The 22810-nt window shown below is 40.9% G+C and overlaps 1 protein-coding gene across 1 annotated transcript in view; it reads left to right on the top strand.

Annotated features, from left to right (window-relative positions):
- Positions 1–22810, top strand: part of ADARB1 (adenosine deaminase RNA specific B1) — a 63790-nt gene that overhangs the window by 18201 nt on the left and 22779 nt on the right. Inside the window, 4 exon segments of the mRNA XM_039554698.1 lie at positions 1901–1937; positions 10563–10637; positions 16472–16830; positions 16832–17404. Coding sequence (XP_039410632.1) covers positions 10610–10637; positions 16472–16830; positions 16832–17404 — 960 coding nt within the window. The 5' untranslated portion in view covers positions 1901–1937; positions 10563–10609.

Below are 22810 nucleotides of genomic sequence, written 5' to 3'. Positions count from 1 at the left end.
GCCCCTTCTTGGAGGCTCTCCCTGCAGAAGGTGTTGGGGAAGCATGTCATGACTTGAACAAGCCCCAAAATACTCATTTGCCACTGGGCAGAGCCAGGTAGGACATGCTGAAGATCAGAGGTTTGTTCCTGGCTTTTGTAACTTAGTGTTATTTTCCTTTCTTTGCTATTTAGAATTTTTACTGGTTTAAGGTGTTACAAGTCTCAGTTTTTCCTCCACCTGTCTTTACTGCTCATAATATAACAAAAATAATTACTAAAATAAGCTTTTTTTCCCTAGTTTTGAATCCTGGCTGGTTCTTTCTCTGTAACACTCACTGCAGCTGTCAATATATAAGGATTTTTGGTACTCAGTGGTAAACTTAAGAGTCTAAATTTTCATGGATTGTTTTTAGTTTGTTAGAGAATTATCGACTGGAGTAATGTTGTGTATAAGGAAGATAATATGAAATATAAAGTAACTCAATGATATACTGAGATAAAAACTATTAGCAGTGTGTTTTCTCAGCATTAATTATAACTTTAAGCAATGCTCACGTAAGAAGAGAATTGTCAAGCTTGTTTTTAAAACACATTTTTGGTGGCTTTTGCCGCAAATATGAGATTTTCACATCACACCTAATTTATAGCTTGTATTCCAAGAGTTTGGAAGTTTTTATTGTCGATATGGGAACACTAGGTTGGGACTTCGACTCTGAACTGAGTAATCTGGGCATTTTTCCTGCTTTATGCTAAGACCAATGTCGTATTTGAATTAATCTTTTTATTTTTATTGGAAGATGCCAGCATGAAGTATTGGGAAATTGAAATGTCTTTAAAAAAAAATAAGCTGGGATGAATTGATGCAATATGCTAGTATGTGGACTTTAAATATTGTGTCAGATCCCTTTTTGACCAAACCAGTTTAAGACCCGAGATGTGCATCTATTGGGTTGTGTTGTGTAGCCGTGCTCTGTGTAACTTGAATTCAATGCAGGTTTCTGCAGGGTACCAGCACCCTCTCGTGGGCTGTGATTGTGATTTTGGAACCATTTTAGAATAGTCTTATCTTCACACTGGTAAGGCCCCATCAATATTTTTTTAGATCTAGGAGGTTATCTGTTAAATTAAAGCTGTCTGTTCTTTATCCAACAGCTGTGCCTATTTGTGGAAATAAAATTTCTCACAGCATCCCTGTTATCCTGTATCCTCCTTAGAATAAGAATCACAAACCAGTTTGGTTGGAAGAGATCTTAAAAATGGGGGTGTGTGTGTTTTACCCTACATCTACCAGTTGTTTTCCATCCCACTGCTGGTAGTTGAGGGATTTTCCTGTTTTGCAGGAGAATACAGACTAGTGTCAGTGTTATCAAGAAACTGGTGTTTGGAAAGGGGGTTGTTGTATGAGGGGCCATTTTTATGGATTAAAATCAATCCCTAAAAATAAAAACAGAAGATCTAAATTAAAAAAAATCTAACAAGATGAGAACTCTGGATTTGCTTTCAGGATAAGTTGGCTGTGATAACACAAGTTTATTTTGGTTTTAAACCATTATTTACCACATTTTTTCTGACTCTCTCTCCTAGAAGGTGCAGAGATTGCAGATTGGGTTCTACTACATAACTGCTTGTACCTCAGGGATGTTTCATGACCCCCCAGTATTAGGAGCCTTGAGTCTTAATTCCTTTTTCTTAAATTTTTTTTTTTTTTTTTTAACCAGCCAGGAATGTCGAGAATGGTCTGTACCCCTCTCTTTGCTAGGGTTACAAAGGACTTCGCTCTGGGACTGTGTATGTGCAATATGGACTATTTATTTTTAGAGAATCAGAAATTTGTCCCTTTTAAGGTCAGGGGTTGCCATTTGTAATGCTCTTAAATTTTTAGAGAGCCAAACAATTAACTGAGTTTCCTCTTCTTTCAGGTTGCAGAATCAGCATGTCTCTCCAATAGTTAAAAAGGTAAGCACACTATATTTGCAAACATAGAACAGGATTCTCTGTTTTCTTATTGATGCATTTGGCTCATAAGTTGGAGGAGAAGAGACTTCATCTTAATTTATTTGAACACTTATATACTTTATTGTTATATCTATATCTTTTATTTGTAGTTTTACTCTAAATCCCTTCACAATTATTTGATCAGCACAGTTTAAAAATAGAGAGGATATTGGTTAGAAATATCTAAGGGAATGAAGTTGATGCTACAAAAACTTAGTTACCCTTCTGGGTGCAAATTTAATATGTGTGTATATGCAAATGAATGTGTATCCAATACATATTAATAAAGTAAATAGGCAGAGCTGGCAGGTAGGACTTGAGAGTTTGCGGAGTGTTTGAGCAAAGCTTAATAGCTGATTTTGGTGGGAAAAGAGGAAATAAGTCGGATTTGTAAGTCTGTCTCCTAATCCCAACCATCAGCCTACCTGTGTGACTGGTTTTTTATCTTTTTATGAAGTAGCTTCAAGATATCTGAGTCTTTTTTAACCTCCTTTAAAACTATTCTAGATTTTTCTTCCAATTAGCTATTCTTTTCCTTAGCACTGGATAGCTGTATCAGTTATCTTTTAAATGATGTTGAAAATATTGATATTACTTACTGGGAGGTCTAGGCTGCTCAATTTTCTCTCTGAATAGTTACCACTTTTGCCTTGGAAGCACATTGTAAATACATTTCTGGTAGTCACAGGTATTTGAGGAGTCCTTCAGAAATAAAGTATGTTAAAAATGAGATGTTCAGTCCTAACAGTAAACCAGTAAGGAGGTTACAGACAAAGGAATAAATCTGCAAACATCTGAAGTTATTTCTAATCTGGAGCAGAGGTCTGGACTTCCTTGGTCCAGGGATAGATGCAACCTGAATTATTTGTGTAACAGCAGATGGCGCTGTTGGAATGGCTTGAATAAACTTCAAGCTGAGCAATAAACTCCAGTATGAGGTATATCAGAGCTCTTGGGGTTCCCAATGTGCAGCCAGCAGCTCTGGATCTGGAATTTGCTGTGCAGAGCAACTTCTCAGGCTGTAGTTTAGCCCCTACTAATTCTAGCAGTTGCTGCTAATTTATATTCATTCTTGCTGAAGTACACAAAACTAAAAGGAAAACTGCTGTTGGCCTCTAATATTGTCCTTGTGCTTGAAAAATACACAACTTGCTTGTGGGAGCAAAAAACTAAAAAATCTTTGAAAGTGCTTACAAAATACAGTGTATGACTATTTCTTCAAAGAGTATGTAAAGTAAGCTGATAATAGGGGCCAAATCCATAAGTAAATGAGATTTGGAAGGGTGGTTTTGGTGCGTGGAGATTTTAAAGTGATATATATAAAAAAATTTATCATATGATATGTGATGTATATGCATATACTTTATATATATGTAAAATAGGGGCTGCAGCATGGCCTCAAGCCTCCTGCTGCCAGAGGACCTGATGGGAAGGGACTAGAGATGCCACAGCTGCAGGGTCTCCAAGTTGGGCTCACAAATCCCTCATCACAAAACTCCATCTATCACAAGCCATAAATCCATGGAAAAATAGACTGGCTTTGTTCCACTGGGTGGCAGAGGGGAGAACTGAGGAGATGCTGAAGTTTTCTACCAGTCTGGCTGTGTTGCTTCTGATCTTGCCTGGGTTAGTTTATCTCTGGGATTTGAGTGGAATATGCTTGAGTTGTTTAGTGTCTCTGCTTTCCTGGTTCAGTGATGCAGGTGAAATGGGAGTATTGCAGATGGGGTAGGTCCCAAATTCCACCTGGGAACTGCTTTTTCTTTGGAGAGAAGGCAGCCCATTTTCTCCTTGATGCCTCAGTGGGTGTCAAATCTGTGAAATACAAGATGTTATGGGATTTACTGCTTCCAGCACACACATTAACGCTGAATGCCATAGTTTTGTTCTGTGTGCAGCATTTACTTTCTTGTACTTGGTTTTCAGCCTGCTTTTGTCTAATCATGTGGACATTATAAATTTAAGGGTATTGAGTATTTAACTTCATACATATTACAGTTTGCTTATTACAGGGTTGTTCAGCCTGGAGAAGAGAAGACAAGGCTCTAGAAAACCTCATTGTGACCTCCCAATACCTAAAGGGGGCTTACAAAAAAGAGGGAGAGTGACCTTTCATGCGGGCAGATAGTGATAAAAGAAGAAGGAATAGTTTTAAACTATAGGAAGAGATTTAGATTAGAAGTTAAAAGGAAATTGTTCTCTGTGAGGGTGGTGAGGCCCAGAGAAGCTGTGGCTGCCCCATTGCTGGAATCATTCAAGAGTAGGTTGAACAGGGCTTGGAGCAACCTGGTCTAGTGGAAGGTGTCCTTGCCCATGGCAGGGGCTGGAAAGAGATGAGCTTTAAGATCCCTTCCAACTCAAACCACTGGTCTATGATTTGATTCTATGATATTTTTTATTTCCTAAAACTGTTAATGTCACACCTGCAGTGGGTCACCAAGTTTCTCTCCCAAGTGCACTGTGTATGTTCTTCAGACAATAGTCAGATTTTAGAGACCTTTTTGTCTCTGCAAAGCTGTCATCCTGCAAGGCCTTGTCTCAGGCCTCCCTCCTGAGTGTTGTACCCTAGTGTCACTGCCTTGGGGAGCAAACGTTGGTTGAGTTAGGAGCTGCTTTTGGGGAGGAGAGCTACAAAAGTGACCTGGAGAAGTCTCTTTTCCATCTTTACAGCAAATTTTGTGAATGATATCTCTGACATGTTAGGGCAGATAAAGTAATTATTAAAAGCAAAATCACTTTTGACTTCAGATAGCTAATGCAGCAACTCTTCCCCCAGAAGGAAGGAGAAGTACACATTGTTATGTGTCTCTTTCTTAGCTGTGCTGAGAACAACGTGGTAAAAATTTAAGCAGCTGAAGGAATTATGGTAAAGAGCTCAGTAGTTGCACAGAATGCTCTTCGCATTTTACAAAGTGTGCCATTTTCTCAAAGGTGCAAAATGAATTCTCATCCCCCTATGGGGTGTTTTTTCCCTTTCTCTCTGTGTCATTATTGTTGTTCCTTCAATGCTGTGTAGATGTAGATACCTCACCCTCCATGTTCTTGGTCTGTCACACACAGCTTATTGTGTATTGAACTGTGAAACTTGGCCTGAAACTGTTAATTGGCCTGCAGAACAGCACACCAAATTAGGCACAGCACTAGTTTGGGGAGTTGCTCTTAGAAGGGACTCATGTCCTCCTGAGTTTCTTGGTGGTGAACATGTGACTGTGGCATGACTATGGCATTGATGGCTTGTTTCTCCGTGGTAAGTTCTTTCTAAATTGTGTCAACTGAGCTCAAAGGTTCCTGTTCCTCTTTCTTCATCCTTAGAAAAGTAGTGTCTAATAACATGGATGCTGAAGTAGAACTTCAGCTCCTCTGAACTGGGGAAGTTTGAAGCTTTTAGTGCTTAGGCTTCAGACAAAAATAATTACAGTCACTTAGTCTCTGCTTTCCATCACCGTCTGGAGATATAAAAGCTGTGATCTGGGGAATGAGTGCCAGCAGGTAGAGCTCCTTGTTAGCCCATCAGCCCAGTTCCAGTGGTGAGCTTGAGCATGTTGGGTTTGGTTAGTGAAGTACTGCTAATTTAAGATGCCAGTGGCAAAGTTTTTCAAAAAATGCCAGCCTGGATAGTTGTCAAAATACGATGGTGCATGTAAGTCATCTACCAGAATTCATCTAGATTCTATAATGTGCTGCATTCCTGATGTACTGAGAAATAAAGGTCTGAGAGCAGCTGGAGGTGACTGGTCAGAGAAATCTCATCACTGTAGTAACACACTGAAGAAACCTGTGGAGCATGCCCCTGTAGGCATTCCCTGCTGGAATGTGCTTTTTTGTCCTGTGAGGTTTAATCTGAGGGTAGGATTAAAGGCTAGCTGCAACCCTCAGCCTGAGCTGGTGATCTGTAGGATCTACAGGATCAACATATGTTTTTTGGTCACTGAGATGGGGAGACAGGATGATATCACATTATCCCCTAATGTCACATGTTATGTTTTAGTTTGTGAAAAGGCTGGAAAATACCACAGGTAATGTTGACAATAGGAGGCCTCTTGGTCAGGCCTGGCATAGAAACCCTTGTATGGAAAATCTGTGACTAAAGTATGTTTGAGATTAGCATATTTATGTATTCCTGCTATTTCCAAATACATTTTGTGCCTTTTGAGGCAGTGTGTGAAATGTGAACACGAGAAACTGTTGTAAAGGATGCTGAAAGCATTTTGTTTCATGCACTAGGCTGTATAAATATTTCCTTGCTTATGTCTCTCCTTGTTTCTGAGCTACAGGACTGAAGACTTGCCCTCCTTTATTAATAACAAAATAAGGTTAATTGAGCCTTTCCACACCTAGCAGTGAGGATGTCTTTGATCTAGTCTTTCTAAGAGAACTGTCCTTCCTTGCCCCTTCTGTGTGACAAAGGGTTGTCACACGTGCCTCTGGCAGTGGGTAGGGGTGAGCTGCATTCTTCACTCACCTTTGTTCACTGGGCTGTGCACTGGTGTGTTCCAGGGTTCCAGGGGCTGGGTAGAGAGAGCACAGGGATAACCCTCCTTTCTGCTGCTTTGGGAGGGGGTGAGGAGGTGACACAGGCAGTAGGGGGGTGTGTGGCATCACGTCAAGCCATGGCTCTGGGCATGGGGACCCTCTGCAGCACAGCCCGACTGTGCTGGAAATGCAGGAGGACAAAGCGATCTGAGAGGAAGGGTAGGGCTTGAATTGCTCCATTTAATTGCTGAAACAAAGGAGTTGGTGGAGGGGTAGTGGTGGTGTTTGTAAACATAGTTTTAAGGTGAGGTTTGAACCTCTTTGTTAAGTCCAACTTCAGTGTTAGCACTTTGGATTCATAAGAAATCTGGTTTGTCGGAAATATTTTGAGCAAGATCCATGTTTTATTTCACTTGGCTTTCAAAGTTTGGAAGGAGAGAACTTTTTAACAAATATGAAACTTCTCTGAAACTGCAGCTTTCTGACTTACATTGTTTTCTAACAGTTTTGTGTCATCTGTCAGGTTAATGCCATATTTTGCATATATGCCATTTGCTGAATGTAAAGTGTTGTTAGCTGCTAAATTTCCCTTTCAAGACATATTTAGGTTTTCTCTCAGTAATGAGAATAAACCAAGATAACTCTTAAGGTCTTTCACAACTCTTTTTTGCATGCAGTCGATACCTAGGATAGTCAAACAGAAGAAATGCAGGTGATCTCTAAGTCCTCCTGTGGTGTGTGCTTGCTATAGTTAACATTTACTTAAAAATCTCTCAGGTAGTCTCCTGTGAAAATAAAGGCAAATTATCTTGTGTTGGCTGCTGCATTTTTAGGTACTTCTGATGTTCTTCCTATCTTTGGAAATACTCTACAGGAATTAGACTTTAAAACCAGGCGAGAATTAAAAGTATGCTTTCTCCTGGCTCCAATTAAATTAGCATACATTTAGATGCTGTTTTCCTGTTTGATATGGCTGGCTTTTAATGCATCTAGGAAAAGAAAGGTTTTTGTAGTCAGAACATTTCAGGGTGTGCTGCTATGCAGAATCCCTTGGCTTTGGTGAGTCAGTTTAGGAAAGAGCTGGGTGGAGGTTTGGTGCTCTGTGTTACGAACAAAAAACTCCCCTCTGCTACACCAGCATAGTTCAGTCAAACCCTCAATTTATTTTATCAGTATACCTGAGACAAAACATGGAGCTGGCTTCTCCCACAGCCCCACTCCACACAGAACGTGCTGTAAGTACACTGACCCAAATCACTTTGTATTTATGGCAGTCATTCCTTATTGCTGTTTTTCAAAGTTTGTTAATCTCTGAACAGCAGTTAAGCTTTTTCCTTTACTCTTACACTTTTTTTTCCCAAATAAAAGATTTTTCCAGTGCTGAGAATGTTACTGTAGTTGTGTCCCTTATCTGAGAGCAGGATTTTAGGAGCAAAACGTGAGAGTTTATCATATCTTGGTGTCCAAGGCAGATGCACAGCTTCAGTGAAGTCCTTTTGGAAGGTGTCCTTGCTCAGATGCCAGATGACCATTGCCCAACCTCACGTGGAGGCTTTGTGTCTGTAGGACCTGAGATGTTCCTGGATGTCAGTTGCTAAACTGGTTATTTACAGGCAGTGAATGTGTTTATTAATGCAGTTTTGCTGCTCGAATAAAAGTTTGGAAGGTCAAAGAAGTCAGAAATGCTGTTCCTTCTTCAAAGTGAAATGATAACTTAATCAGTAATGTTTTCAAAAGTAACCAAGCATGCCTTGGCAAGAGAGGAAGCTTTTTTTTGTAGTGAGCAGCCCAGGCTCAGAGTCCATTTTGTGAAAGAATCTCCCCTCTCTTTCTGAAAGCATACATAGATCCTATTTTATATGGAAGGACTTTGAAAAACGTTTTTTCTTCTTATCAAATCCTCTACATTTGAAGGCCAGGTGGGAAAAAAACCCATGGATTACACTGGGAGGAAGTTTGGAAGATAAATGTGTATGCAGAGTACTGAGTTCATTCTCTCTGCCCAGCTCAGTACTGTCTCCTACACATTATTCGTAGAATCATACCATGTTAAGGGGTTGGGATGGACTTTAGAGATCATCCAGTACCAGCTGTGGGCAGGGACACCTCCCACTAGAGCAGGTTGCTCAAGGCCTTATCCAGCCTGGCTTTGAACAGTGCTGGGGTTGGGGAACCCACAACATTTCATACTGTTTAAATATCTAATTCATTCTCTTCCAAGTATTTTTGACTTGAAGTGGGTGGTTGTTAGCAATTAGTTGTAATGGAAATAGTTGTATAAGACACACAGAATCTTGTAGTGATGTGCTTAGAGTAAGGGAGGCTTAGCAGGCTGCCTTGGGAAGTGGTGGAATCACCATCTCTGGAATTGCTCTGGAAACAAACAGACATGGCATTTCATGCTTTGGTTTAGTGGGGGCATGCTCTTACTCAGTAAAAGGCTGGACTTGATCTTGAAGGTTTGAAGTCAGTGGTTCTATGACCCTTAGGTTCTTTACCAGAGTGATCTGCTGGTGCAGTTGTGGGGACTGGAGAGAGGAGCTGAGTGCTGCTAACTGTACTCATGTATTTTTTTATAAAGAAAGGATTAGGGAAAAAGGTGATCATTCTTTATTTGCCAAGAGTAGTCTAACTCTTAAACATATATGGTTAAAGCTTAAAACAGAGCTTAGTGTCATTTGGCTGCATTAATACTGTAGGGTTGCATCTCTTAGGTGGCTTAGGGCTCTTCTGTTAACTGTCCTTGGCTGTTAATCTTCCTTGATGCTTCCTGAATCTGTTTTAGCACAGTTACTGAAATTATTTTAAAAACCCCCAAAACGATACAGATATTTATGCAAATGGAGTTTCTGTTTGCTTCTGCTTTTAGCAGAGAGGAGCTTGCCTTTTCTCTCCTTCAGGCTGTAGGGTGAGTTGCTGAGCCCAGGCTGATCACCCAGCTCCTCAGGAGGGTTTATCCATGGTGTGGAAGTGAGGGGCAGCTCTACAGCCTTTTTCACTTCTGGCTTGGCTCAGGGAGCTCACTCATCAACTTGGTAGGAGTTAAACCAGGAATTGTTCAAGTCTTTTGTCCTTGAGTACAAAGTTGCAGGAGTAACTGGAGCAGGTGTGATGTGCTAATTAAGGTGATAATTATTTACAAGTCCTATTGATTACAGTCAACTAATATCCTCTTGTTACAGTGGAGTGTGCTGATGCTGTGTAATGCAAACTGTCTCAGGGGTTGGGCAGAAGGGGTTATAGTGGATGGGGTGACATCAGGTGTGTGTTCAGTCACTAGTGGGGTTCCACAGGGCTCCATCCTTGTCCCTGTGCTCTTCAGCATCTTAATAAACAGTCTGGAGACAGAAATCAAAGGAATACTAAATAAGTTTGCTGCCAGTACTAAATTGGAAGGAGCTGTTGACTCCCTCAAGGGCAGAAGGGCCCTGTAGAGAGACCTTTACAAATTTGAGGGCTGGGCAGTCACCAACCGTAAGAAGTTTAACAAGGGCAAGTGCTGGATTCTGCACATGGGGTGAGGCAACCCTGGCTGTGTGTACAGACCAGGAAATGAGAGGCTGGAGAGCAGTACTGTGGAAGGGACCTATGGGGCTCCTGGCTGATGGCAAGTTGAGTAGGAGTCATCAGTACCCTGGCAGCCAGGAGGGACATCAGGCACAGCATCGCCAGCTGGGCAAGGGAGGAGATTGTCCTGCTTGCTCTGGGCTGGTGTGGCCTCACCTTGAATCCTAGCACAGGTTTGAGCACTACAATACAAAAAAGACATGAAGCTATTAGAGAATGTCCAAAGGAGGCTGCGAAGAAAGTGAAGAGTCTGGAGGGGAAGCCATAGGAGGAACAGCTGAGGGCACTTGGCTTGCTCAGCCTGGAGGAGAGAGGGTCTCTCCCTGTGGGGAGACTTCGTTGTGGTCTTCATCCTCCCACTCTGGCCTTCGACAGCTTGGGGCTGCATCTTTCAGTCACTGACAATCATCTCAGTTTTAGGAGGGATCTTTGGTCAGGATTTACCCAAACAGCTCAGTGCCCAGGCTGCTGCTTTTAAAGGACATTCAATACTTTACCTTACAAGTTGCTACCTTAAAGCCTAAATATCCCCTCCCTGTTTTCCAGACGGAAGCAGTCTCCGCCAGCCAAGAAACCAGCAAAGATATTTCGCAATGGATGTAGATGATGAAGAAAACATGAGTAAGATGTGTTTATTTACATAGTAATAAACTAATAGTTTCTGAAAGTGATTTTTTTTTTTTCCCAAGCACAGAGGCGACTGCAAAGAAACTTTGGATGCGGAAAAGACAATACTTAAATGTGGTGAAGAAGGGTGAATTGGAGCTTTTGCATTAACAGTGTTTTAAATATGTTAATATAATTACACCTTCTGTATTACACTTTATACCTTAGATTTTTCTTACAGCAGCTGACTAATAAAATAAAATATTTCCCTGTTTTGAACCGGCAGTGAGGAAAGGAGGGATAATAGCAGTAGTGCCCATGCCAAGGGTTAAGTACTGGTAAGGAGTGAGTGGTAAGATGAAGGGGATGGAGTTGAAGAGTACAATATGATGGAGGGAAGGCAGAAACGGAGAAGGCAAAGGAGGAGCTGGAAGAGCTCTGTGTAGGTCTCACATAGCCTGATGATTCTCTTTAGATGTTGATTGTCCCAACCCTGAACTACTGAATTATTAAAGTGATTTTAAAGCACAAAAATAGTCAAATAAAGAAATCATCTTGATGCATACTGATGCAGCCAAGTGTGTGAGTGCTAACTCTGGGGTATAATCAAGGTCTCATAACTTGTGAGAAAAGTATTCTCATTAAACCATTCTAAAATATTTTTACTGTTATTTGCCTTTCAGCTATCTATTTCTTTTTGTGACTCAGAGAATTGTTCTGTTGCTGCTGTGCTGTGCCTGACTGTAAATAATTGTATATTATGTAATAACAAATGTGCTTCTTTTTCCCCTCAAGTGGCAGTGGCTAAAGAGTGCATCTGGCAAAGGTGACAAAGCCCAGCAATTGCTTTGGAGCGGAAGAGTTGTAATTCAGTCTACAGGAGTTACAGAACAATTTTAGGGGGAGATGAGGAAGTTAGATCATTGTGTTAAAAATAAAGCAAACAAACCCAAACCAAAAATCCTCACCCTGCCAAAAAAACCAAAACCAAAGCGAAAATTATTACCTGAAATAAAATTAATCTTTTTTCCTTAGTGAAACAGTGAACTCAACTGGAATATGCTTGGTTTAATTTTCTTTTCCTTTATATATAAGAAATTACTTCAAATGGATGTTTTAGCTGTTTCTAAAAGTGGCCTCCCTAAGGAGGCCATCAAAAAGTAGTGTAATTGGGTAATTCACATAAGATTTTTATTTTTGATAAAGCATCCCTTTTCTCAATAATGGTACAGCTCAGCATGAATAGAAGGTGCCTTCCTGAGCTGGAGAAATATAATCTCTTTATAGGGGCATTCTTTAATTCCGTGTCATTAAGCAAAACACTAAATTTTTGTCACCTTCTGGGTTTTTTTGTGTTAGTGCATCATTATGGGAAACCATTCAAGGACTTTGTTATTTTGTCAGAAGCCTGGCTCAGTGGAACTGTTTAGGGAATGCATTTGTTTAACTTCAGTTTTGAGATGTCAGAACCTTGGCTAAGCCCGGTTCATATAAAGTGCAAGATGATCTTCCTTTGTGTGCCCACGCAAACATAATGAATTTGAAATGTTAAATCATCTGATGGGGGGGGAGGGAGGGAGAAATCAAAGTTTAAATTTTAAATTTTTAAGTTCTTTGCTTTGATTTGTGCAGAGATACATGTTTTTTAAACTTTTTATCTCTCCTTACTTTTATGTCTCTTAAAATAGTGAAGTGGCATATTAGAAGCCGCCTATTAAGTATTTTATTACTTTATAACTGCATTTGGGGAAACTTTCTTAAAGGAAGGGAAGGTGAGCCATGCAGTCTTTGTAGCCTGTGGTTGCATAATGAGAATTCCTCTGCAGAAGCCAGAATTAAGATGTTTTTTTTTTTGGTTCAGATGAAATATAAGACAGTGATGATGTCTTACATTAATAAATTAATGTCCCTGACAAACAGTGTTTCAGACTTCAATTTTTAGTGTTTTCCTTCTTTATCCTTTGGTCATAGAGATGTGATAAGATATTTGGGGACAGATACAGTTTTTTAGAATGTTTTTATTTGTTTTCTGTTGTTTTGCGTGTCTGGTGTGTCTGCATCACTCTGAACACTTGGGACACAAACATGTGATTCTCCTGACCTTTCTCTTTGATCTGTGTGATCTGTTTGCTCCTTTTTCTAAAAAATGCTCAGAAGAGAGCATGTGGTTTTTTCTGCTTGTTTTTTAATGAAAAAAAAGACTTATTTAGAATTTCCCCAGGCCACTAAATTAGAGCAGCAGTATAAAGGGGTAGCTAGAACCATCTTTTGGTTCAGCTAAGAGTCATCTGAATTTAATTAATTGTGTTCCAGATCAGACAGAGCAGGGGGAGTGTTGTCTCTCAGCAAGCAGGTAATGGAAGGTCCCCAATGGATAAAATATCTTGATGGCAGACACTTTTTAATTACAGGGAATAAACCCAAAAATAAGCCAGCACATCCAGACAGAAGATTTATTTCTTTCCTGGCATGAAAAATTCCCCATGCCTCTTTCCTGCTTTGAGTGTTCTTGTAAGCACTCAGATGAGATCTGGGGACAGGACTGTCCTTCAGCTGAAGTTGTTGGTGTCAGCTATGATTTTTGCTAACGTGGCTTCCACAGACATCAATCAAATCTCTAATTGAAGCTGCCAGCTATTTTTAATGACTAGAAAATACACCAATCTCATGAAAAATACCCAATTTTTAAATCATGGGTTGTATAAATGTTTAAGAAAACAGGATCTCAATCAAGTGTTTTTATATATGTTAATACTGCATTAAAGCCTTAAATACACAGCAGGTGTGATGGACCTCAAAGGGCTCTCTAAAAAAAGCATTCATTCCTTGAAACATTAGATTTAAAGACTGGAAATACTAGCGATTTCTCTAAAATCATGCACAACATGTGGTGTTTAATATTAGAATCATCAAACTTTAAAATCCAGCAAATAAAACCCAGGAGATGCATTAAGACTAGCAGGTGGAGGATCAAATAACGCAATGGGAGATGTTTTCATGCCATTGGTAATGAAGTGGTGAAGTGCCCTGCTCAGGACATCATGGATGCTATGAGTTTATGGGGTCTTTAAAAGCCATTAGAAAACTTTCTTTGGGGGGAAAAAAAGCACATGTGGCTCCCTGCTATGATCTCTGGGAGAGCCCCAGAGCTGCGAGGCTGCCCTGGGGCGGGTCACTGTGTCCTTATGCTGGTGTGATACCCTCTCCTGGGGTCTGGTGGTCCTGTCACTGATGGGGAACTGGGCAAGGTGAGGAAGAGCCAGGAGCGCCATTCCTAACTTCCCTGGAAGGGTGGCATGCCTGGGGAAGGCATCAGGAAGCGGCTGGCCTGGAGGCGTTAGTCTATGTCTGAACATGGACAAGGTTAGAGGTGACATGTCTGACTTGAACAGGTTGAGTTTTGACTAATCTGTGAGATCTTCCCAATCCCTCAGGTAATTAGAGGGCCTCAGCACTGCTGGGCAGGACAGGCTGAGGAAAAGGACCAAAAGCAAACCTTGGCCCTCGGTCTGACAGGGAGGGACCTTTCCTTGCAGTCCAGCAACTCTGTGGGTACAAACAAGCACAGGTCCTTTTGGTTTGCACAGGAAGTCCTACTTTCCATCACATACTTGGATTTGGATCAACTCCACAGTGTTACCTCCTTTCCTGGTCTGTTGGTTTGACTCAGGATCAGCTCCCTATGTGCTTTCTTTCCAAGTTTCTTCCACCCTGCAGATGCTCCAAAGCTAACAAAGCCTAGTAGCTCTCAGGCAAGGAGTAGTTTTCTTTCCTTCTCTCTTAATGAGACAAGGTAAGCGTGCAAGTTTATTTCCTGCTCCCTACAAGTCCTTCCTCCCTTTCAGGACATCGTTTCCCCTACCTGATGAAGGAGTTAGTTCAGCTGCCGTGCTTATATGCAAAAATTACTCTTTTTAACGTTCAGCTGGAGCCTGTTCAACTCCTGTTTTCTTTCTGTGGTTTCCACAGGCACTGGTAGTTTTCATATAAAAAGAAATGAAACCAGAGACCATTAATTAGTATTAATGATTTGTTTAGCCTGAAAGTCTTAGTGGTTGATAACAAATACCTGGTGCCACCAGTAAGGGCAGTGTTCCAGAAATGATGTTTTAGATGAGATGTAAGAAGCTCACTGTAAGGAAAGACTTAAAAATGTCCTCCATTGTCCTTAGATTCCTCCACCATAAATTTATATTTTTATGAAGAATATATGCATGAACACTGTATTGACAGTTGTGGCCCTATAGCCTTCGTTCTCCAGGCAATGTTTGTGGTTTGTGGCTGAACAAGAGATACTTGATTAAATCTAGCAGTTTTCTAGCAATTAAATGCTTCAGAATTTCAATTCTTGACCAAATTTAATTGACTTAATTGCATGATCAGTACTGTACAATTCTTTGTTGTGCTGCTGTGCTTTAACAAAATGTGTTCCTACTTTGGCTTTTTCTTTTGATCTTTTTTTTTCCTTCCCTTTTTTCTCTTTGAGCACCGAAAGGAGTAACCTATCGAGCTTTTGCTGGAGGATGTTATAAATGAAAATTTAGTAACCATTCCATCAGCTTTGTAACCTGGGCGAAGTGATGTGTGCATGGTAGGGGATTCTTAGGGAAGACTGAAAAGTGTCACAGGAATGTGTCACTGTGAAAGAGAGCTTCCTTCCACCTTGGTTTGCTCTAATTTCAATGAGCATTTACCACCTTGGATCAGTGTAGATGTAATACAGATCTATTGAAGTTTTGGAACAGGAGAGTTAAAAATACTTGACCTATTAAATTTTCGTTCATAAATGCTAATAGAAAGCACAAATAGTTAATTTCCTAAGTTTCTTTATCAGGGTGAAAATGAGGTCTTTGAACTTATAGCAAATTTAATTCCTTAAATACAGCTCTGACATCATTGCCACAACTTATATTTTTGAAAACAAATCATTAAATTAATATTATATTGTCTCCCCTGCCCGCTCATTAAAATATTATCACTATGACTGGGCAGCTTTTGTCACAATTCTGTTGTGCATAGCCTTAGAGAGGATCTCTAGCGATTTTTGGGTTTGTAACTCCATGACTGCAGTTTTCTCAACAAGGAATTACTCTTTGTAAATGATGAATAAGAGATCTTTTTAACAGAAGGTTGTGTGGAAATATGTAGTCTTGTGGCCATGCTGGCACAGTGGGCAGCTGTATTTCCTGAGAAAATTGGGATGAGGTGAAATGAATGTTTAGGAAAGGTATAAAAAAGAACTGAATTTGAAAAATATGGAATAGCTAAACAGAAACAAAAGCATTCAAACACTCTTCAGTCATGGTACCTACCAAAGAGCTGCCTAATTTTTTATTGCTCTGAATGAAGGTTTTATTTATGTAGTTTTTCAATTTAAGCAACTAAAATCACTGAGATAAAAAAGTAACGTGACTAAACTGATAATATAATAGAAATAAATATCTGTCTCAGAGTTGTGGTCTTAAGCATCCATTTTTATTTTACTAATGGCAGTTGTTTGTTTTGTGGGCATATGTTGCTATATATATTTCTGATGTAAAGAATTTTTTAGGCTAAATATAACTTACAAGTAAAAGTTTTGTTCCAGCATAATTAAAATGAAAAAAAAAGTTATAGTGATTTTTTGCTGTACAGTTGTATCAAGTGTGTAGTTTGAAGATTGTGTTAATTCTTGAATTATTGAGAGGTTTGTTACATTATCATCATCTCCAGTTGTATTACAAAAATATTTAACCTGTGAGCACACATCACTTAACCAGTTACAAAGAGAGATAAAGGAATCTATAAATTTTGCATTTACAAGATCCTGCACCGAAGGCATTGTAAGTTACTCTTTCTGGGCATCGCAGGTTCGAGCAGCACCGACATTAAAGAAAACTGCAATGTGGACAACGTTCCCCCGAAGGACAGCGCCGGGCAGGGGCCCGGGGAGGGGACCCTGCTCTCCAACGGTGGTGGCAGCAGCAGCAGGAAGAGACCTCTGGAGGAAGGCAACAATGGCCATTCCAAATTTCGCCCCAAGAAGAGGAAGAAAATGCCTGGCCCTGTTCTGCCAAAGAATGCCCTGATGCAGCTTAATGAGATTAAACCTGGTTTACAATACAAACTCCTCTCCCAGACAGGGCCGGTCCACGCCCCCATGTTTGTGATGGCAGTGGAGGTCAATGGGCAGGTGTTTGAGGGGTCTGGCCCTACAAAAAAGAAAGCCAAAGCTTCATGCTGCTGAGAAGGCTCTGCGCTCCTTCGTCCAGTTCCCAAATGCCTCAGAAGCCCACCTGGCCATGGGCAGGACTCTGTCGGTCAACACGGACTTCACATCCGACCAAGCGGATTTCCCCGACACCCTTTTCAACGGGTTTGAGACACCAGTCCCTTCTGACGCTTCCTTTTATCTGGGGTCCAATGGGGACGGGTCCTTTGGCTCGGGCGGGGACTACGGATTGCCATCGTCTGCCATAGCCAGCAGCCTTTCCCAGTCGCCTCTCCCCCCACCCTCACCCTACCCCACAGCCAGTGGGAAGAACCCCGTCATGATCCTCAACGAGCTGCGCCCGGGGCTGAAGTACGAGTTCCTCTCGGAGAGCGGAGAGAGCCACGCCAAAAACTTTGTCATGGCTGTGGCGGTGGACGGTCAGACTTTTGAAGGCTCAGGAAGGAATAAAAAGCTGGCAAAAGCTCGGGCTGCTCAGTCAGCCCTGGCATCCCTGTTTAACATGCAGCTGGACCAGACTCCATCTCGCCAGCCCATTCCCAGCGAGGGGCTCCAGTTACACTTGCCACAGGTGAGAAACCCTTTGGGTGTTGTGGATGGCTTTGTGTAATGAGCAAGAGGAGTCAAGTCATGTGTATTGAATCAGTTTGCACAGCGTTTCTGCTTCCGTAGATATGTGCGTGTATATATACATATATATAATATATGTTTATATGTATTAGGTGATTTATCCAGTTGTAGCTTCTGACAATGTGTATTTTCTTGCACAGAGAAGAGGCTTTGTTTCTGATGTTTTCTACCTTGACCATGTTGCGTAAGAGAGCCCCAGTGCCAGCCTGAATTATGGTTTGTGCTGGGGAAAGATTGAATCACATCTTGCTCATCTCAGGCAGCAAGACTTAGATGGAGTTCAAGTGAGAATTACTGCTTTAAGTGAAGTTATTATTTGATGCAACAGTTTTTAGCAGAGAAGAAAATCATTCTCTCCTGCAAACAGAAATTGTTGGAAGTCAAGGTCAGATTAAGTGAGGCTGATGCAACTGCCACTGATTTCCAGGGTGTAAACACATTCCATATGCATGTATCCAGGATGTGTGGTTAAATGGCTGTCATCTGAAGGGTTGGGCTCTAGGCAGATGAATTAATATGCATATGGAAGTTGCTTAGGCAAGTAAATCTGGCTGAGAAATAATTTAAATCAAACAGTTAGTGAACTAGAGAAAATATCAAATATACTGGACACAGACTAGAAATTTAAAATCACTAGAATGGAGTAATTTTGAATTTTTTTTAATGCAGAAGAATTCTCCTCTCTTTTCTTGTTTATGTATCTTCCCAGTCAAACTACACTAATAATTGTTTGACTACTGTCTTTCTACTGCATCTCTTGGGTCCTTTTAATGATACTATATTCCCATCTAAATTAAAATATTTGCCTGTGAATTCTTTAGTAACTTTCTGTTTTAGAATTTCAAGGCTTTGACCTTTTCTATCTCAAAACCATTGTTCTAGATTTCATTAAAATTCTGACATACTGTTCTGATTTGATAACGTGGGGTCAAAGAGTATAAGTAGATGTTGTGACTATTTTAAATACATTGTTTTTGCAAAATACATGGACAATATGCATATTTTAGAACTTCCTATATGGTTTCATTTTAACGTTGCACAATTATTGTGTTACTGATAAATGTTTCCTTCATTTTCAAATCCAGGATCATGCTGTTTTGGGTAGTTATGATTTCTTCAGTAGATTCAGTGATTTCTGTGCTTTTTAAAAGCGGAGTACATTCTCTGCTTTTAAAAGTAGATTTGACCCCAGACACCAAAAAAATTTCACTGCCAGTAATTCATGTGTTATTAGTTCTTGCATCAGTAAAATGGTGAAAACTGGAACTGGAAGAGGGAAGTGTGAAAAGCCCAAGCTGAGCTGGGAAAGATCTTACATGGGTGCTGCCTCATTTAGACCAAATTTCAAGTAATCTTTTTATTCAGGGACTTTTGATCAGCTTGTCATCAGGATGTCATCAAGCACTTCACTGTGTTGCTTTGCTTTGAATTTTAATTAACTGTTATTGGAATTACATTAGGTCTTTTATGTATTAGTGATTTTGGTCTGTGTGTATTTAATGATTTAAGCATTTGTGGTGTTTAGATGTCCTGCTTTATTTATCTTCTTTTTTTAAAGTCTGTGAGTTGTTTAATTTTTTTAGATAGTGATAACTGTGTAAAAGACTGTTAAATTCAGAGATAATCCTAAAGTGGGTGAAATCACAAAAATTTGAGAGTGCAGGAATGATGTAAATGAGGATAGGATTTGATATAACATGTGGGCCAAATAAAATGTTGATTGGGTTGGAAAAAATGAAAGCTAGAAATATGCAAGGGGAGGAAAAATTCAAATACCAAATGCTTAGGGGAAATAAAAGATGTACAGTGTAGTTGTGCTAGTGAAGATGTTGGAATTGACTGCCTGGGTGGCAGATCCAAACCTGCCTGTAGCTCATTTGTGATGAGAAGAATGGAGTTGAGATGAGAGATGATCCCTGTGACAGTGGTGGTTGTGAGTATGGCTGAAAAATCTTGTCTGTGACCCCACCAGACCTCCTGAGAGCTGCAGGTGCCCCAAAGAGAGTTAAATGCAGAAACACATGTGCAAAGTATCAAAGGGTACAGAAGGGTTGCTGCAATCAAAAATTGATTGTTGTGAAATGGGTGTGAGAATAACCTTGTGGTCTGTACAGGGGGTTATCGAGGTGCTGATCCTGTGGTTCAGTTTTTCAATTCAAGCTTGTCTGCTTGCTCACAGCTTGGCCTGTTGTTCGTCCTGTTGTCAGGGATGAAGGAAGGTTCCCTGCAGTGAGGAACATCTCTGTGCTGGGAAAGTGAGTTAAACTCGGGAACACACTCAATGTGTGCCTCAGAGCGGGTAAAAGTGTCCCACTGAAGAACTCAGCAGCTGTGCATTTATCACCTGGCAGTGGGTGTGGTGGGATTGTACAGGTTGTCACACTTGCATTAGAGGGACTTGCCTCTCCAAAACAAAGAAAATACTTTTATGGTTAGCTCTGCTTTGGGAACTGATCAAAAAATCATAGAATCACAGAATGGTTTGGGTTGGAAGAAACCTTAAAGATTATCTTATTCCCACCCCCTTCCATGGGTAGGGACACCTTCCACTATTCCAGGTTGCTCCAAGCCCTGTCCAACCTGCCCTTGAACACTTCCAGGATTGGGGCAGCCATAGCTTCTCAGTGTCAGGGCCTCACCACTCTCACAGGGAAGAATTTCTTCCCAATATCCCATCTAATGCTGCCCTTTGTCAGTAGGAAGCCATTCCCCCTTCTCCTTCACTCCAGGCCCTTGTCCTGAAGTCCGTCTCCAGAGCCCCTTCAGGCACTGGAAGGGCCTCTAAGGTCTCCCTGGATCCTTCTCTTCTCCAGGTGAACACCCCAGCTCTTCCAGCCTGTCTCCAGAGCAGAGGGGCTCCAGCTCTTGGAACATCTTGGTGGTCTTCTCTGGAGGGGTCTCACACCTCTGTCAAAGATGGCATGGTGCTGTCCCAAAAGAAGTTCTCAGACCAGTACCAAATGCTTTGGAGTAAAACTGAGAAAAGAACAGTAGCAGTAATTCCCCAGTATATGCTTCAAACATTCAGCAGTCCAGGCTGCTGGCGTCACTCAGGGAAAAGTTTTCCGTCAGACAGTGGGATCCTGCTGGTTGGAGGTATCACCTCTTCAGGCCACTAATGGCTTCTATTAGAAAGCTGAGATGGAGGTTTTCCTAATGTTATCTCCTCAAACTGTTTACTTAACAAGATAACTGATTAGTCAAGGTGTGCAGAGAGGTAGAAATTGAAATTGTACACACTGAAGCTTAAAATACAGTTATTTAGATTAGGAAGTTGGACTGTTGTGAGAGAAAGCAAGATGAGCTCCACAAATGAGCATTGTAACTGCAAATGAGATCAGTTTGAAAAACATCACTAGAGAGAGTATTTTTAATCGTTCACTAAATTCAATTTATCCTTTCTGTTGTTGTGGACAGACATTGAAACAAAATGTTAAGCAGGAGAAATGGGATGAGAACCAGTACTGAATGGCTACTTGTACTTGAAGTGCTTTTTTAGTCCTGGTTCAACATGGGGTGAGGGGAACTATAAAAAATTATTCAAATATAGAAAAGATATGCAAATAATTATGAACATGAGTGGGGATCTGGGAAAGCTGGTTCTGGAGAGGTACTGAGGAGTTCTAGGCAGTTCATTGCAATGGACTGCTTAGTGTATACAGGAGAATAAGAATGCAATGGATTCAAACCTGGGAAAAAGATACTTTTGAATATATTTATGGCAATATAATGAATTATATGTTGGAATAATTGCTGTGGAATTGGAAGAAATGTACAAGATACATCAGCATAAGCAGTGAAAGACTCTACAACCAGGCAGAAGTTTCTTTAAATCAATACAGGAAACTTCTCTGAATTGTGTGTGCTGGTCGCTGTTAAAGGGGAGGACCTGGTTGACCTTGATTTTACCTGCAGTGGGAAGTTCACATAAGCCATAAACTGTGAAGAAAAGAAAAAAACCAAAACAAGGGAGAACATTTCTGCTTGAGAAAGTTCCCTGGAGATCCAAGGAGAGCACAGAGGACTTGAGATGTCTTCGGTCAGTTCCCGTGAGACCTGTGAGCTGTTGCTGCTGCCTTTCCCACTGTTCAGGGATCACCAGCATTCATCTTGGGTGGTCTCCATGGCTTGCCAATGTCTTCCTTCAGCTCCAGATTGACCTGAACTTCACCAGCTCCAGAATATTTTCAAGTGTGAATGGTCAGGGTAGTTCTGCTACAACATTGCTGCAACACCTGAATTTAACCAAAACCAGTCTGTGTGTGTAGAAAAGGAGTGGATTCTCTGTGACTTAATCAGAGAAAGGAGCACCCAAAAAACTTGGAGCTAACATGCCTTACTGAGCCAACTGTCAGCTATTTTAGGTCTTTTATTTTTTGAATTACTCAACTTGGAATAATGATTTAATGCAGGAGCGAGGGTAGAGAAACTGTGTGTCAGATGTTAGAGCATTCACAGGGGAGGTGAGACATGAGTTCAATTTCTGTTCCAATTAATATTTATTTGTATGAAAGGCAGTAGAGTCAGAATAAGATGTGAAAGATCCCTACTCAGGCCAGTCAGTGGCCTGGGCTTGTTGTGGAAACAGCTTCAAGTCCTTAGTTTTGAGATGGGGACAGCGAGGACGTAATTTCTGGCCAGTAAGTCTTGTTCCCAGCACTGCCTTATTCCCTTGTCTTCCATGCTCTTAGCTATGTCAATGTAATAGACTGCCTGGGAGAGAGGGATAATTCTAATTTCTTGGGGGAGTATTGTTATAAAAGACCAAAATCTTAGTGACTACATCTGTAGGCATTTAGTAGTGTTTATTCCTCACTGCCCAGCTGTTGTCACACTATTTGTGTATCAAATAGAAATAACGAATCTTTAATATATCTGCCTGTTTTCTGGCAGTGATCCCCCTCCCCCCCCCCGTTTATCCTGGATTGTTTGCATCTCCAAGGGTCATTTTGTCTCGCTTGAGTTTTGCTTAGTCCTTCTTATGAGTCCTTCCCAGTGTCTGGCTCCAAGTTCATCCACGTGTTTTTAGAATTCCTTGCCAGCAGCTTAGCTCCAGGTTCAGTGAGATGCAACTCCATCCCGTTCTGCTGTGCCAGCTTTCATCTTCCTGGAGGAACTCACTGCGTGCTTGTTTGTATATCAACACCACAGTTTCCTCTGCTTTGCTTGTTATGTGAAAAAAAGGATCCTTTTGGAAAAAGCTAATGGATCCAGCCTGTATGCAGGCTTCCTACCCAGCTGCTGTTTAGGGAGCCTTTTGTCAGTGGCATTAGCAGGCAAGGTAGCCATGGATTTCTTCCCAGAAACACCTGGCAGTTTCAGTTCCCAGTGTTGGGGAAGACTCCCC

Source organism: Corvus cornix, chromosome 7 (assembly GCF_000738735.6).
Source record: "Corvus cornix cornix isolate S_Up_H32 chromosome 7, ASM73873v5, whole genome shotgun sequence".
Lineage (NCBI taxonomy): Eukaryota > Metazoa > Chordata > Aves > Passeriformes > Corvidae > Corvus > Corvus cornix.
Note: the sequence above shows the minus strand (reverse complement) of the source record. Positions and strands in the feature narration are given on the sequence as shown.